This window comes from Coccinella septempunctata, chromosome 7 (genome assembly GCF_907165205.1).
Source record: "Coccinella septempunctata chromosome 7, icCocSept1.1, whole genome shotgun sequence".
Classification (NCBI taxonomy): Eukaryota; Metazoa; Arthropoda; class Insecta; order Coleoptera; family Coccinellidae; genus Coccinella; species Coccinella septempunctata.
The window spans coordinates 10,951,469-10,970,312 of record NC_058195.1 but is presented as its reverse complement, the minus strand read 5'-3'; the positions used below and the strand labels follow the sequence as shown (position 1 = coordinate 10,970,312).

General features: G+C 38.5%; 1 protein-coding gene across 1 annotated transcript; it reads left to right on the top strand.

The window, feature by feature from the left end:
- Positions 1-3,745: 3,745 nt before the first annotated feature.
- On the top strand, positions 3,746-16,903 carry LOC123316532 (inositol-3-phosphate synthase 1-B). Its single transcript, XM_044902656.1, has 5 exons — positions 3,746-4,123; positions 9,205-9,633; positions 13,144-13,641; positions 15,900-16,008; positions 16,248-16,903. The coding sequence occupies exons 1-5, from the start codon at positions 4,016-4,018 to the stop codon at positions 16,676-16,678; spliced, it is 1,575 nt and encodes a 524-aa protein (XP_044758591.1). The 5' UTR covers positions 3,746-4,015; the 3' UTR covers positions 16,679-16,903.
- The last annotated feature ends 1,941 nt before the right edge of the window (positions 16,904-18,844 follow it).

Sequence of the window (18,844 nt, the reverse complement as noted above, 5' to 3'; positions counted from 1 at the left end):
TTCAAATTTCACAGGTACTTCTTAGTTTTTGATCATCAAATAACCCGAAAACTACTAATTATACGAGAAAATATGAGGAATATCTTTATTTTACAAAACGTTCAAATATTCATTAGATATAGTCCAACTTATAGTTTCGAGAGTTGGGTTCTTTGAATTTATGGTACGTAGTAGTCATAATGAGAAAACTGGAAGACGTGGGTGATATCCTGTTTTCGAAAAAGATTAATCAAATAAACGAAAAACTATATTCCTAAATTCATTTCATTCGATAAAACCGTTGTGAGATAAAAAACATTTTTTTCGGATTCAATAGTAAAGGAAAAAAGTGTTTCTTTTGACCTCAAGAATATACTGTTACTGTTTAAATATTTGTAGGACTCAAAGACTCAACCTGCATAGGGTTCCGACTTCCATCAGTGCTACTTTCAAATTTTTCCAGTACATCTACTCGCTGAGTGGAGAGTATTTCATACATGCTCGACACAGTGGTTGTTTTGTAAAACATAGGGAATAAAAATGGGATGATAATGATTGTTATCGGGTATTGATAAGTGACTAACAAGAATTGTTTGCGGTAAATGAGAAACGTCAACATAAACAGATTATGTTGAATGAATCAACCGATATCGAGTTAAACATGCTAAAAAATTCGTGCTTCTCGTACGTAAATTTCATTTTTTTGGTAACCCTTCCCCTATGAGCCCTGATACACGGTCTGAGGTTATTATTTTGATCGCTGATTTGTTATTGTCATACTATATTTGTTGAAAAGATGGGTTCGAAGGTAATGGATGATTCATCTTGATATTTTATAAGCTTTATTTGTTCTTGATTTGATAATCTTCCCATTCGATGACCGAGTGGGACAATGCTGTCAATACCATCTCGCTTGGCTGTGGAAAACGAAAAGAGATATATGTTAAGAAATTCTTTTCATTCTGTGAATCAAGCGGGAAAGGTAGTTAATGAAATGATGGTTCATTGAAAAACTTGATTGTTTTGAACATGAGAAATTTCTTCAGTTGATAAATTAATAGTTTTTGAAAGCAGGTTTTTATTTGAGGATTGTAAGAAGATGAAAAACAATCCTTTACTTGAGTTATACAGGATGTAAAGAGGTGCGAAAAAATTTATTAAGGGGTGTGATTCGAACAATGGTATAGGTCTTTCTTATAAATTTATTTTTTAGCACCACCTGCTTTGATACATGTCCCTAAAGATGGCACCTGAAAAGCAATTCTAAATTTTTTTTAAAAACCGGAAAACTGACCTTCTATGGGAGCGACAAGACAATCAAAAAAGTTTTTGGTCATGTTCATATGTTCCCCTACGCCTAAAATGTCAGTGATATGCGCCTACTAGGTCACTAGATGAATTTAATTTCGAAGATAATTCCAGCCTATATACGAATCTACGTATCTCTTCAAACTTTTTTTTTCTAAAAAACCGTTACTCGTAGCCAGAAATTACAAGATACTTTATTCGTTAAAAATTGATCAAGCTATCACAAATTAATTTTTCAATGGTATAATATGAATAAGGAAAATGTTTCTTGCGAAACAAATTTTAGGAGTGGCATTTTCTATCTCTTGCAATTATTGGGAAACAGCATCAAGAATGTTTTGATTGCCTTCTCGCCACAGAATCTGCTCAATTTCATTTCTGTTAGGCCCGTTTGCACCAATCCCCCAAAAGGAGTACTTAAGTAAGCCTCGTTTAAAGTTAAGGGACGCTTAATTTTATTCCCAGTTGCACGACTGTGGCTCAACAGAATCTTAGGTAAGGGGCCCTTAAGTTTTTATATCTAGTGATATTTCAGTTTTTTATTTTGGTGCAACTTCATCCTAGTCCACTAAAGCCATTTCATTGGTTGGCCAGTTGCCGATGATCGTTGTCATTTCATTGACTTTATTGTCCTGTCAGTCGGTGTCAAGGATATTATTATAATATTATCAAAGAGTAACAACTTTTTGTTGTCGAATTAGCATTAACATTAAAAGGTACCTGAGTTTATATAAGTACAACACTTTCTCTGTAAGGTCTTGTGTGAATTTGTTTTACCAATGTTGAAGAGGAACATGAAGAAAATGTCCCTATTGCCCTTGTTAGTACGAATACGGTGAATGATTGCCAAGCAAGTAGTGGTAATTTACGAAGGGCACTCAACTTCTCAACAGAAGAAAAGTTTGTTGCTAACTATTGTATGATTTGTGACACCAAATTGAAAATTAAAAAAGACTGATGGCATTACAATAAAGGCAAAAGAAAAGGCTTGGTATTCAGCAATGAATTCATTCAATTTTTAAAATCCATCAAAAATGGGAAGTTCTGCAGCCAGTTCAGGAAATTATTTTAGGTTAGAATCCCGGCCTTAAATACCTAAGTGGTCGTTAAAGGAGCGCTTAAATTTAAGGCTAGCTTTAGCCATTCAAATGTCACTTAACAGTTGGTGCAACGTAATTTAAGTTAAGGGTTCATTTTAAGGGTCACTTAACACTAAGTGCGTTTGGTGCAAACGGGTCTTAGTCTTTTGGCTTCTAAGGAAAAAATTCAAAATTGCTACTATGATGTCATATCTAAAGATGGTGATCAATTCTTTTTTATTGAAGGGATAAGAAATGGTTGAACTCTTTTTCCTGTGTTGTGCGGTTGATGGCAAACATTTCCATTGTTGTTTTTTCTCTGAGTAGTTTTATTCTTAGATTCATTCACTCATAATATGTATTTCACTTGGTACGTGGTGGCAGAAAGAAACGCATCAGTTGGAAATAAAACGTGCTCCATAGGTTCTGGGAGTTGTTATTATCTGGCACTCTGTGTAACTGTATAGTATTCATCAGTAGTCGCTGTGTTACTGGATAGTACTCAGTAGCGCTTGCCAGTATTGAATAAGGATCCATCAATTCCAAACGTTTTCCATCGCAGAAAAAAGCTATGTTGCCCTGATGATGTCAAATGAGACCGAAACCATGGCCAGCATTTGCTTTTCTTCGATGGGGCGTACTCCATTTGGGGCCCTGACGATGGCAAATTGACTAGTTCAATCCGGATCGTAACACTTGCTGATTTTCATATCAGCGTGTGGTATGCATCTGAATTTATCCTTATTTTTGTCATCATCGATGGATCTGATGTAAAGTAGTAGTCCTGTGCGTGAAAATCTTCTATAGTCTACTTCGAATTTTGGTTTTTTCGTTTAAGAAGACTCGCAAGCCTGTTTCTGAACATGTTTTCTCATTATTAATCTTTTTTTTAGTTGTACATGTTTCTGAGTTTGTTGGAACTATCTCGAATATCATCTGAATCTGATTATAATCTCTGTACTCAAATTTGATGGAAATTTACTCATCGATACTCGAAGAAAATCCCTTATTAACCACGTGTACGGAAAGAAATTGACATAAATATCGTGCGTTCAAAAAAATTCGTCGTCAAGTAGGCTATGAAATTTTGAAGGCTGATGTTCGGTATATCGACGTTCAAAATTCCATAGCCTACTTGACAACGAATTTTTTTGAACGCACGTTATATATTGTCGTGTGGTACATCGTGCCACAGGTGTTTTTCAGAAAAGCTTCAGTCGCTCTTCGACTCGGTGTCAAATTTCAGCAGCTCGAACGGCAAAAACCCCCCAACTGAGCAATAACAGATGTGAGAATAACGGATAAGAAGTATAAACATTATTTTTTTATAAATTAGCATCTCGCGTACGGATATAACTTTACAGCCTCGGTACATATTCCAGAGTTTTCCCGCTGATTCGGCGCATCAGGAATACCATATAATACAAAGTCCCGTCCTATCCAGGGCTTTCACACAACGATTTCAGTGTTTCAGGATAGCGGTCAGCTTTCCATCGTGTTATCAGACGATAAATTGTTTCAAGTTCAAGTTCAGAACGTTGTGCTCGATCGATTATTTTAACCTATAAGAGAGACGTTTCCCTCATCTGTACCTATATTAGTACCTCGTTTTTCTTTTGCAAATTTTTCGGCGGATATTTTCCTGAAAGATGGAGGTGGTTGTTGACAGTGACAACGTGAGATACGACGTTGATTTCATCGAGAGCAAGTATGATTATCAATTCACGGAAGCCGAAAAGATTGGAGATAAAATATTGGTAAGGGTGAACTTTTTAATTCTTCGTTTTGAAAGATCGCGTTTCTTACCTTTTTTGCATTTTTGTATAGAAAATAGGCAACAATAGCAGGGTTGTTCCTTTGTTTTTCCAGAGAGCTCATTGTTACTTTAATTTCCGCAAAAAATATTAATTCACAGTTCAACAAGAACAAGTTGTACGGGATCAGAGAACACATATGTAGTCCTAATAGAATTTTTTTCGTAGAATCGTGAGGTAGTTAGTTTTTTCCCTGTATATTTATTAGACATGAAGTGGGCTTTCCAAAAATATGTATATAATTGTTTCCGATTAATTTTAAAAACAAGCTCAGAATTAAAAATTTTGTGAGATGGTTCTGCTTGTTATTTAGAATTTTGACTATTTTTTATATTTCGAAGTCAATGACATACACGTCATAACTTTTTTCGTAAGGTAGTTGATGGATTACTTCAGTCCGGTAGATTCGGTTGACTTGGGACAGTTCTGTAACTTGGGACAATTACCTACCTCGCAGATTTCTTTGTTTCTTGCCATTTATGAGTGAAGGGGAAAACTTATAAGATTGTGTAGCGTCTTTTTAGTTAGTTTAACAATTAATTCCTGTTGAGTTTGCCGTGACCAGAGCGTTTGAATTGACAGGAAAAATTAACGAATTCAGGAGAGTAAAAGCGCGTTTTTTATGGCCCTTATACTTTCTAGTGTCCTGTACATGTGTTTCACTTTGTGCATGTGTAATTTTTTTTCTGGATACGTTGGATATTGGGATATTAGATATGTCATGAAACAAGGTTGTTTACAAATCAAGCGGCAACACGGATCTCATCAATTTATAATATTTTGTTGTTTCATAGGGTGATTTGGGACAATGCCGAATAGATACAAGCGGCGCATTGGCAGCAGGAAATATGCCGATTTTTCGCAGGATACGTTATTACCACAAAGAAATCACCCAAGAATGAAAGAAATCAAAGTTCCCTTGTTTTGTTTAGTTTTTTTACATTTGCGTTGCAATATATTTTCTTTCGCTGTAATAAAGGTGTATCATTTAATTTTCTTACCGAATTTCAACTATATAATCATAATAACAAATTCTAATTTTTCAAAACTATACACCGTCTCAAGTCACCTATTTCATTTGAGAGTTAAGAAATCAATGGATTTTAACTCTCAAATCGGTGGGTGACTTGGGGCAAGTATATTTTATTTAAAAATAATTTATATCCGAATTCTGAAGCATGGTACATATATATCCTGATCAATAGTCTAAGTCACCTTTAAGCAGGTGACCGTTTTTGAAATATGACATGTTGAATTTCAAAATCGTCCCAAGTCACCCGAATCTCACTTGTAATATTAATAACATAATTGGATATGTACAGGATGGGCAAAATTCGTTGTCTACTAAAGGGATCTTGAGAACTATAGCAGCTAGAAAAAAACGGATGACACATTCTCTAGATCTTTTTTTCTGACTAAACCAAATCTAAAAGCAGAATCGGCCAGAATCGACCATTTCCAGATTTTGAGTTATGAACGAAAATTCAGAAATTGCTATTTTCAATAATGCAAACGACGAATTTAGCCCACCCTGTATAAAATTGATACTTTCATTCATCTTTTATCTACTACCCTATAATAAAGGCATACATATGTATCCGGATAGCCCTTGGAAGATTCTAAATATAAACACTACATGAAAATACTAAATATTTTGGTTCACTTCATTCATCAACATAAATAATATACATAAATAATTTACATAACATGTGAATGAAATCAACCCTATCATTCGGAGAAAATTATCCATAAAAAATATTCGCTATCCTGAATATATGCATATGTTATCGCCAAAAATTACTTTTGAAAATAATACATATAATAAATGACGTATTCGAAGAGCATTTCCAAGTAACCCTTGGACATTTGTGGTTTTGTGTATACATTTAAACGATCAACAGTAAACATAAAAAAATAAATATAAAAGTCCATCTGAGTCATCGAAAAAGCAGAGATCAGACAAGGAATAAAATTTATATTGATTTTATATTCGTTGTTTTCAATACAGATCGATGAAAACTCGATACAGAATAAACTGGACAGATAAGATAACTTTACATTTATTTGTTGATTCTGAAATTCATCAAAGACTACTCGTTTGCGTATAGGGTGACCCAGTCAATAATCCACAAAAAATATTGTCAGTTGAGGATGGTTTTTGTATACAGGGTGTAAATGAATACATGCAGTTGCGAAAAAATTTGAGGGTCTTTCATGTGAATTTTTTTTTTGAGCAACCTTTGTTTAGATACTGCTCCCTGAAGATGGCACCTGAAAAGCAAAAAGGCAATAAAACAATTTTCAGTGATGTTTCCCATAATAATTGCAAGGGGTAGGAAAAGCCACCCCTAAATGTTATGTCTTATTCATGTTATACCAGTGACAAATTAATTTTTGATAAATTGATTAATTTCGAACCAATAAGGTCACTTGCGGTTTTTGAAAAAAAAAATTATTGTCAGGTACGTACCATGAGCCTTATAAGGTGGAATCACCCCTTGAATTTTTCCATTTACACCCTGCATAGACGATATCACTCTTTTTGATACTTGATTTTTGGGAAAATGCTTGATAAAATTTCGTACTACATATTTCATTCCGAAGTCAACAGTCAATTTGTGAGTTTTATTCCTGAGAAATATTTGAAGATTTCTCCTTAGAGAGGTGAAAGATATTTGTTTTCGATATTATCATCTGACTACTCTAAAATGTTTTCCTGCAGTTTCTAAAAATGTAACCAAACATTTTATTACTTTTATTTTTTATTTACTACGAACTCTGAGACAGGAAATGCTGATAGAATTTGAGCTTGGAATTCGTAAGACAAACTAAGTACGATTACGTTTTAATATCGTTCGTAAATTAAATAAAATTATTTGGTTGTACTTTGATGTTGGCATTCAAATCCTGAATAGTTCTCGATGTGTGTGAAGTTGGCCCAGCACTTTTCGATTTTCGAAAAAAAATTTTTGTGCTGAATTGTGCTAGGTTTGTGCTGATTTGTGCCGTTAAAATTTTAGTTTCATTCCACACGGTTCTCAAAATATTTCACAAAATGTATAGAATGGGCTAGCCCAGCACTTATCGAAAAAATGAGTTTTTACGAATGAAACAGGTTGTGCTATGCATGTTCAGTACTGTGCCGTTCGAATTTTTACGAAAGTCCCTCTTATCTCCCGGAAAATCGAAAATGAAGAAAAAAGTTAGACCAGCACTTTTGATTTTTCTTTCCAAAAATTGGTGGAAAAATTTGTGCTACATTTGTGCTGACTTGTGCCGTAAATATTTTCTCGAAAATTCGTCGGATTTTCCGGGAAATCGCGAAATTAAGAAAAAGGTCAGCCCAGCACTTTCTTGTTTTTGCAGTTTGATTTTTTTTATTAAGTTGTGCTACATTTGTGCTGATTTGTGCCGTTGAGATTTTCAGAAAAAACTTTCAACTTTTCCTTCAAATGGTGGATATCAGAAAAATCAGTAGATTGCCTGAAAATCAGTATTAATGGCAACAGGCCGAATACCGTTGAGGTTGGCAACCCTGCGTGCACAACCTACGACTTATCAAGTTTTGCATAGCGTCATAAATCATCAGAAGTGTATCACGATAACAATGTTGCCAGAATTCAGTTTTCAGGAGAGAAATCTCGTAAATTGAGCTTAATAAACACCAGCGTGGATAGCTAATGACTAAAGAAGATTACTATTGTTTATAACTTGTAGATAAAACTCTTGAAAAAATAATGTTAATGGTTGTTTACATGCTGTTAATTTTTCAGCTTAATTTCATACACGGACTGAAACGTATCTTCCATATATATAAAATTTTGAGATTAACAGTAAACTATTTTCAGAGTCACGCATCTGCATCTGTATCAAGAAAATTGAGTTATAAACAATAGTAATCTTTTACAGTCATTGGCTATCCACGCTGGAGTTCATTAAGCTCAATTTACGAGTATTAGGCCTGTTGCCATTTATACTGATTTCAGGCAATCTACTGATTTTGTTGATATCCACCATTTGAAGGAAAAGTTGAAAGTTTTTTTTGGAAATCTCAACGGCACAAATCAGCACAAATGTAGCACAATTTAATAAAAAAAATTAAACTGCAAAAACACGAAAGTGCTGGGCTGACATTTTTCCAAAATCTAAATTTTTTGGAAAACTAGAAGGATTTTCGTGAAAATTTCAACGGCACAAGTTAGCACACGACTAGCACAATTTTTCACATAGTTTTCATTGAGAAAAAACGAAAGTGCTGGGCTAACTTTTTTTTCAATTTTGCGATTTCCCGGAAAATCCGACTAATTTTCGAGAAAATATTTACGGCACAAGTCAGCACAAATGTAGCACAAATTTTTCCACTAATTTTTGAGAAGAAAAATCGAAAGTGCTGGGCTAACTTTTTTCTTCGTTTTCGATTTTCCGGGAGATAAGAGGGAATTTCGCAAAAATTCGAACGGCACAACACTGAACATGCATAGCACAACCTGTTTCAGTCGTCAAAACTCATTTTTTCGATAAGTGCTGGGCTAGCCCATTCTATACATTTTGTGAAATATTTTGAGAACCGTGTGGAATAAAACAAAAATTTCAACGGCACAAATCAGCACAAACCTAGCACAATTCAGCACAAATTTTTTTTTTTCGAAAATCAAAAAGTGCTGGGCCAACTTCACACACATTAGTTCTCGAGTTATTAGAACGGACCTTGAAGTTCAGATAACCACACAGGAAGTAGTCACGCTCACGCGGTATCAAATCACTATATCTTGCTGGATAATATTCCTGGAATAATGCAGAGTGGACTCGTAGCTTTCGTAGAGCTGTAGCCTTTATTGAGCCGTGGCTTTGATAGCACTATGGTGTTGATTGTGAAGTACAGTACTCTACTCTTCATGGCCAATGATGGCCATCATGACATGCTTCACATATTAACCCGATTTTTCTGGAATCAGTTCATCATCAGACTTTTGAAAAGTTCGTCATGATGGAATCGTAAATCATCAATCAAACTCTTGTTCCAGGTGACGCCCAAAACTTCGCACCTGGTGATACGCACCCAGCGCAAGGTGCCGCGGCTGGGCGTGATGCTGGTGGGATGGGGTGGCAACAACGGATCCACCCTCACGGCCGCCCTGATCGCCAACAAGCTGGGTCTCTCCTGGCCCACCAAGAAGGGAACGCAGTCCGCCAATTGGTTCGGTTCGATAACGCAGGCGAGCACCCTGCACCTGGGCAGGAACGTCAACGTGGCCCTGGGAAAATTGCTGCCGACGGTGAATCCTGACGATATAGTGGTCGACGGCTGGGACATCAGCGGTAGGAATCTGGCCGAAGCGATGGAGAGGGCCATGGTGTTTGAGCCCTGTCTGCAGGAGATGTTGAAGCCGCACATGAAGAAGTTCAAACCGAGGGCTTCGATATACTCGCCGGACTTCATCGCGGCCAATCAGGTAAGGACATTTGTGCTTAAAACTTGTACATGAAGTGGGCCCTTAATATATTTCCAGTAGCGCATGCGCGACAATTTTGAATTCCGTACTGCAACACTTCTATTAGGCTCTTGAACATCTTAGTGTACATGCGCGCAGCCTCGATTGTATTTCTGTAGAAGCAGGTGGCGATAAGTTTATTCGTGTATTTACAAAATTGTTGTATGGTGAATGTTTTTGTGGTATTTGTTAACGTCTATGTTTAAATCTGGATAGTTGATGTGTAAGTATGTTAGAATAGGGACCAGTAGTTGATATTCCAAAATAAAAACTAACCTAAACACTGAGTGGAAAAGGAATTAGATGCCTTTGAATCACAAGGATTGTTGGGCCCCTTACATGGTCCTATTATGAGACAGGATTAATATTCGGAAGAGTTGGAGAAATCCAGCATCAGCACGCCTAAAAAAATAGGCACCAAACGACAAGTCTTTTCAGAATCAAGAGCTAAGAAGACAACAAATAAAAAAAGCATCGAGCAAAAGACACAAGTCTGTCTCAGACGATGAGGATATGGATATCGATGAAATTGGAAAATTTGTTCCTGATGACCGTGATGCAGCTTGTCTATTTCGAAATGTTACCTATCAATTATTCACTAGGAGGGCTCTTACACGCAGTCTGATCCAGATGTAGATATGTACATTATCTTAATTTTTCACACAAATCCCACCTGAATTTAATTCTTTTGATAATGCCTTTTTTATATACCATAGGTAAACCTCTAAGCTTGCAGTGTGTGATTTATTGGATATTTATTCGTAAGATCCCGAAATTTGGTGAGAAAAAACAAAAGGGGGGCGCGTATTGCGACTACTTCCTCTACATTGAACGGGCAAAATCTTGCGCATTATCTATGCTGACAATATAGTTCTAATGGGTTCAGCAGAAACTGACGAATGCGGATTATATGGGGAGTGACTCTACTATGGGTACCAGGGCATTGTGGTGTTGAAAGAAATGAGAAAACCCATGAACTCGCAAAAAGGGCATCAAGGTTAACTTTCTCTTTTTCTGGACCTGAGCTTTTCTGTGGGTTTGGAAAATACCAATATAAGGCACTTACTCAGTCAAAGGAATTCGTGATGATTTCACCGACCTACATCAGAGAAAACTGCTGAAGCTGTCACGAGTTGAGCTTCGGGTGTTGGTGGGACTGCTGACAGGGCACTGTCGGTATAAATATCATTTGTATGGGAAAGTCAGCAGTTGAGATTTGTAGGCTCTGTGGATCAGAAGCAGAAACAACTAAACACATGGTAAGCAAGTGTCCAGAGCTGGCTGGTCTAAGAACCATTCATATGGTGAAACCGGACCTAGATACTCACAAGGTAACGCCCAAAGCTCCTAAGGATGTTGTCGGTTTTATCAACACCATTGACGACCTCCCTGGGTTCCTATGAATGAGTAGGGCATAGAACAAAAAATGTACGTGGTCGCAGTTCCCGAAAGGCTTATCGAACCACAATAACCCCGGTTCAAATGTGGGGAGGAGGATGAAACTCCATATCACCCGTTGCTAGCCTACGTAAAAAATGTTTCGACAAGAAACTTGCAGGAGCGAGGGAGCTTTCCAGATAATAGAGTTCATAAGAACTCTGGCACTAGACGGCGAGCGAGCTGTAGTCGACAAAGCGGCGAAAACGGGTCTGGGCACAATAGATATCAAGGTCGCAGCCCTTCAAAATCTAGAAATTAGAATCTGTCATTTACCCCAGGATTTTTGTACAGCTTTTCTGGATTTTCCCAAGCATTTCGTGCTTGGCCAACCAAAGATCCGCATGTCTAGCAATTCAAAGTACCGAATAAGAATCCAATTCAGTATGTTAGATCGAAAAACCTGTAACCTCTGCAGCGGCCACTATGTCCATTATGATAAGTCACCTGGTCTAGACGGCATTCCAGCGGAGATATTCAAAGCCTTGGATGAAGACATTGTCAATAGTCTCCTAATACTATTCCGCAAGATCTGGGAACAGGGTGATGTGCCATAAGACTTCAGAGACGCTTTAGTTATCAACCTCTACAACAAAGGCGATACGTCGAATTGCAACAATTACAGGGGCATATCGTTGCTTAATGTGGCCGGTAAAATTCTCTCGAAGATTATGGCTAGTCGTCTGGTTTTACTCTTAGAAAAGCTATTACCTAATTTTTACCCTGCGACAGCTACAAGAAAAGGCCCGTGAACAACAATCAAGGATTTATACAGCCTTCATCGATTTAAGTAAGGCATTCGACTCGGTGAATCGGAGAGCGCTATGGAAAATCATGGCACGTCTTGGAGTACCCGAAAAATTCTTAGCAGTGTGTAAAAGCCTTCATACCAACAACACCGCTAGAATACAGCATACTGGCTCTACAATCGACCATTTCTCAACCAACTCTGGAATAAAACAAGGCTGCGTATTAGCGCCTTTACTGTTCAATATTTTCGCCATAGCTGTATCGATAATTGCTGACATGAGCATGCCCGTAAGAGGTGTTGGGAAAAGATTAAGATTTGATGGAGGCCTGTTCAACCTGAAGCGCCTCAGAGCAAAAACCCGTACCAAGTTTATCACGGAATTTCAATATGCAGACGACTGTTCACTCATCGCTAGCAGCTCAGAGGATCTACAGATAATGATGGACACCTATAAACATATATACGAAGCTTTAGGCCTTAGACTCAATATCGACAAGACCGAAATCCTGGTAAGTCCGCCAGAAAGCCTTCAAACAGATATCAGCCTGGAGAATGAAACTCTAGAACAGGTCGAGCAGTTCAAATACTTGGGAAGCTTCATAAATAGTAGGGCTAATCTCGACACGGAAATACAAAACCGTATCAATTCGGCATCACGGGCATTCTGGAAGCTAAAGGACAGAGTGTTTCAAAATCACGACCTCAATCTGAAAACCAAGACAGCTGTTTACAAAGCAGTGGTCCTCCCAACGCTTCTTTACGGAAGCGAAAGCTGGACGCCCTACAGGCGACATTTTAAACAGCTTGAACAAACGCATCTAAGACAGATAATGCACATCAGATGGTTCCACAAAGTTTCGAATGCAGAAGTCTTGCAACGCGCGAGTTGCACAACAATTGAGACTCAAGTAACGAGGGCCCGACTCAGATGGAGCGGCCACATTCTGAGGATGCAAGACACAAGACTCCTCAAAATAGCTCTCTATGGCGAATTCACTGAGGGAGCCCGGAAACCAGGAGGCCAGTATAAGCGGTTTGAGGATACACTACATCAATCCCTAAAATTAGTTAATGCCAATCATAACTGGGAACAACTAGCGTTAGACAGGTCACAGTGGAGGTCTTTGGTACACAGTTATAATGGAGTATTCATGCCCTGAGTGTGGAAGGATCTGCAGGTCACGATTCGGTCTCTTTAGCCACAGGAGGGCACACAGTCGCAACTAGCCCTAAGAAATTACAATGTCCATTATGCCTCATGTCACTATCCTTTCTTGTTGCAGCTATCCAGAGCAGACAATCTGATAGAAGGCACCAAGCAGATGCAGGTGCAGCAGATATGCAGGGACATCGAATCGTTCAAGGCCAAGGAGAAACTGGACAAGGTGATAATATTGTGGACGGCCAACACCGAACGTTTCTGCGACGTGATACCCGGTGTGCACGACACCGCCTCCAACCTGAAGAGGGCCATCGCGGGCAACCACGCCGAAATATCCCCGTCGACGCTGTTCGCCTACGCGGCCGTCTCCATGGGCTGTCCCTACATCAACGGCTCGCCGCAGAACACGTTCGTGCCGGGCCTGATCGAATTCGCCGAGAAGAAGGACGTGTTCATTGGCGGCGACGATTTCAAGTCCGGCCAGACCAAGATCAAGAGCGTCATCGTCGATTTTCTCGTGTCGGCCGGCATAAAACCGGTCAGCATCGTCAGCTACAACCACCTGGGCAACAACGACGGTAAAAACCTGTCGTCGCAGGCGCAGTTCAGGTCCAAGGAGGTAGGTTACAAGTGGTTGCCAGAATTCTTTGACAAGTGCGCACAGTGTCACTTTTCCGCACGCAGTTAGACGAACGACGCGAATATTAGTTTTTAAGTGCGGAAAGGGCACATATGTTAGGAGATAGTAGATAGTTATTTTCCTTACAAGTAGGGAATGTGATACTTCTTCGCATGCAGCTATGTGAAGCTGGCACCTCAAATGCGGGTTTTGATACAAAAATTTCAGGGTCGTTTGTCCATCGTAGGTCTATGTTTGTCCACCCTTTTTTTTCATTTGTCCAGGTACCGTTCTAGAGTTATCGGAAAAGAACTTTTTTCTGTTCATTTTCTAAGCATCATAGAAAATTTTGGAAAGTGTGAAGTTGGCACCCCCTAATGAAAATTTTTGAACCAAAAGTTCAGGATCGTTTGTCCATATGGAAAAATAAGTTTTTTCGGTGCAATTTCTGAGCAGGCCACCCGAATTGCGAAAACGATGGTAAATATCGTTTGTCCAATTTTTTTATTTGTCCACCCACAGAATAATAAAAAACAATCTTTGTAACTTTCGGAAAGTGTAAAGCTGGAGCCTCCAACGCGAATTTTGAAACCAAAATTTCAGGATACTTTGTCCATCGTAGGTCCCTCATTGTCCATTTTTTTTTCATTCATCCAGGCACCGTATGAAAGATAAAGATGGGTTCAGTTAAAAATTCGTCAAGACCGAACGGTTGCGCCGAGATGGATGAAATTCTCAGATTTATTACTAAAAGAGCTCTTTCAGAATATGTTTCACATTTCCATCTACGGTTACTTTTATTGAGAGATAAACGACTCGAAAGCTGACCTTCGAAAAAGATGGATGAAATTCTCAGATTAATTACTAGAAGAGTTGCTCCTTCAGGATATGTATCATATTTTGATTTATATGGTTCTGTGGGTGGACAAATGAAAAAATTTGGTGGACAAAAGTAGACTTACGTTGGACAAACGATGTGTTCCATCAAAAAGAAGTTTTCGCGATTTGGGTGTGCTACTCAGAAAATGAACCGAAAAAAGTTTTTTGCCGATATCTCTAGAACGGTACCTAGACAAATGAAAAAAACGGTGGACCTACAATGGACAAACGACCCTGTTCTGTTTCAAAATTCGCATTTGGGGGTGTCAGCTTCACATAGCTACGTTTTGAAGGTTCTTGCAAAATTTCATCTGGAGAATAGTTTCCTAGGTACAGAATTTTTTTCAGTAATTTTCATGTAATACACACAAAATTTTGCGCAAGTCTTTGTATAGGTACTATCGAACTACTCTCTGAGTTTCAATTCAGTTATATCGATAATTTTTCGAATGTACCAACCCAAAAGAAATAGTCGCAAGACTATAACTCCGAAACCATGGAGCGGATTTTGCCCAATAATGGCGCATTCGTAGCATAATCTGCCCTGACCTGACCTAACCTAATTTACCCTAACCTAACTTAACCCTAACCTAACTTACCCTACCTAGCTCTTTTTTTTTTACTAATATTCACCAAAAAGTCTAACCTAATCGTTTGATGACGGTCGTTAATAAACATATTTCTTCCATCATTGATGCTTGAAATACAGAGACGAAAAAGAACAGGAATTCGGTCAATGAAACACAATATATGTGTAATGCTTATGTTTTTTTTATCCGAATTCAGTGTATCGCTTTCAAAGCTACGCCAACGGATAATCCAATTATCGAAACGTTTTTTAAAAGTATTATCAGTTCTCGCCGCTAATTTTATGTCTTCTATCGACTGTAAACTATTACCTGCAAAGCGATATTTGAGCGTAGGAATAGGGAAAAAGACAACTGAAAGCATATCGTGGAAAAACTTCGGTTGTTCATGAAATTCTTGGCCTTGTTGATCTAAATCCGCGAGATTTTTTGCCTTAAGTTGTTTTTTGACTATTCGATGGCTCTGGCATCAGTGTTCCTACCACTGCCAAAGCAATTGTGGACACTCCGTTCGTTGGGATGCCCATATCATACAATCGGAGAGGCTTCATCCCACCCGTCAAAAGCTTCGAAAAGCCAACTGATTGTGCCACGTGCTAAGACCTTGAAAAAACGCTCCCGCTACCAAAGATAACCTTGTTGTCCCTGGTTGCTACTCCCCATTATATAACTCTAGGTGAGCAACTGTCTGACGTACGGTTTAACTAAAAGATTTGTTACGCTGATTCCAGCTACACTCTCCTTTTTCACCACATATACAGAACCATCACATGGATATTTTTTCACTTCTAGATTTCAAAAAGCAACGTTGTGGACGATATGGTGGATTCAAACGATATTCTGTACAAACCTGGTGAAAAACCCGATCACGTCGTGGTCATAAAATATGTACCGTATGTTGGTGAGTATTTTTCCATCACTTACTGAGATGACATTAGAATAGTTTCACCCAGAAGGAAGGCTTTTTTCAGATTGACTTTGTTACTTAATTTAAAGCATAACAATGTCAATATTTGTTCCCGAATAAAATCAATAAAAAATTTTATTTTTCGTTCTGAGGTGAAACGCTTCAGTATCATCATGCTCAGGTATATTTTTATCAATCCGAGAGCCAGCATAAAAAGCATGTTCTCACTGCAGGGGACTCAAAGCGCGCCATGGACGAATACGTCTCAGAAATCATGATGGGAGGCCTCAATACCCTCGCCATCCACAACACCTGCGAAGACTCCCTTCTGGCCACGCCGATAATGCTAGATCTGATCATCTTGACTGAGCTATGTACCAGAATAAAGATGAAGAAATCCAACCAGTCAGATCAGGAATTCACCGGCTTCCATGTCGTCCTTTCCGTATTGAGCTACTTGATAAAGGCCCCCTTGGTACCAGACGGTACCCCGGTGGTGAACGCGCTCTTCAGGCAGCGAGCCTGCATCGAGAACATCATGAGGGCGTGCGTGGGTTTGCCGCCAGACAACAACATGCTGCTGGAGTACAAGCTGCCGTTCTTGATGGAGGAGACCATTCAAAACGAACCTCCGAGCAAGAAGTTGAAATATGACGACGAGTAATAGGGGTTGTTACGCGAGACGGGTGCTATATAGTTGTGGATTCGCTTGTAAAAAAACTTGTAAGTTTCTCCATTATTTCTGGCGGTGGTGGTGGGTATAAGTTGTACAAATGTCTGTGAAGAAGGTGCGATGTTGATGTTTGGATTTGAATTTCTTGTAAGATGTTTAGATATCTGTTATTGGTGATGGATATTATGTACTTATATAATTAAAGTTAAAATGTTATTTTTGTGGAGAATATTTGATGAACCAGTGACATACATCCATATGAAATCTTCTCGAAAGTTGAGGAGGTTGGTTATCTCTTAGCGGCTAGAATGAATCCTCAGATTGATTTAATTGATTTAAGTACGAGGACATAGACATAGAGACATGGTCTGTGCCTTGCCTTTCTGTCTATGCATGAAATACGGTCAAAAAAAGTGACAGAGAGAAACTGAGCATCGGGCATGCAGTTGTCTTTTTCTAGAATTTTGATTGGTCCGCACTCACCTCTATGTGAACACAAAAGAGACAGCTAATAGCCCGACGTACATTTCTCTTTTTCTATAAAATAGCCATGCTGCCATTTCTCAGTCAATGTCTCTATGTCTATGTACGAGGATGTATTGATATCTAGTTAGCCTAGACCAGTTCCATGCATAAAAAAATATTGCGTTACCATAGCAACGAACAATAACTCATTAGAAGTGTCATTGTGAAGTTTGAGGTCGAGAAAGTAAACCAGAGTTACGCAATAAATTAAAAGAAAGAAGATGTCCACCGAAATTGTGAAAATTCAAAAATTGGAGTATCGAGCCATCATCAAGTACCTGCATTTAAAAGGATTAAGAGGTAAGCAGATTTACGAAGATATGCTTAATACCCTTGGTGATCAATGTCCTTCGTATGCGACCGTGAAAAATTGGACTGCAAGCTTTAGAAGAGGTAAATTTTCTATTGAGAATGATGACCGATCGGGAAGGCCGGTTTTTGTGTCAGTCCCCGAAAATATCGATGCAGTTCATGACATGATTTTATCACACCTTCGAATTGGGCTAAAACGGATATTTGAAGCATTAAATATTTCATACGAACCCGTTCATCATATAGTTCACGTCAATTTGGACATGAGAAAAATTGCTGCAAAATGGATCCCCAAATGATTGAATGTTGACCAAAAGCGTGCAAGGGTAGAAGCATCGCGTTCGATCTTCGCTCGATTTGAAAACGATGTACACTTCTTAAACCGAATTGTTACTATGGATGAGACTTGGGTACATTTCTTCGATCCAGAAACAAAGCAACAATCGATGGAATGGCGACACTCTGTTTCTCGAAGACCTAAGAAGTTACTTGTCCAAAAATCTGCTGGAAAAGTTCTTGCTTCAGTTTTTTGGGATTGCCATGGAGTAATCATGATTGATTTTTTGGATAAGGGTAGAACAATAACCGGAGATTACTATTCGACATTACTGACCACTCTACGGGAAACAATTAAAAAGAAAAAACTCGGAAAGCTATCCAAAGATGTTTTGTTTTTGCAGGACAACGCCCCTGCACACAAATCTCATGTTGCCATGCAAATAAGTCGTGATTTAGGGTTTGAATTACTAGAATACCTCCATTATTCACCAGATTTGGCTCCATCCGACTATCATCTGGGATTTCCCAGGCTTAAGCAGCACTTAAGTGCATGTGGTCAATTCATTCAATGTTGGCAAAAGTGTGATAGCACGTTTACTCTCACCTTACTTTGCCACTGGAACTATTCGTCAAAACTCAGAAGACCATTTTTCAATTATTTCGGCGAGAAGAAGGCATCTAACCTTTTGCAGAATGGTAAGTCCTTGTCCTCGAGATGACCCAGGTTCTTCAAGAGGAGTTTATACCACGGTACTTTCTCGTCATTCCATATGAGGCGTAAAGAGGGAAAGACTACTAGAATGTGGGGTGTTGCCGGAACACTTGAAGGATAAGTAGAAGTTACGATTATAAAAATAGTTTCCACTTTCGTCGAGAAGATAGCAGCACTTAACGAACGTCTTTTTTCAATTTCACCACGAATTGTAGCCAATGGCGAGAATTTTCGAGAAATTTTTTCATGTGGAAATTATTAAAAGAGATAATTTCAGCTCGGAAGCTCAATGACATGAAAGAATATTATTTGTTCTTCAATGAACAAAA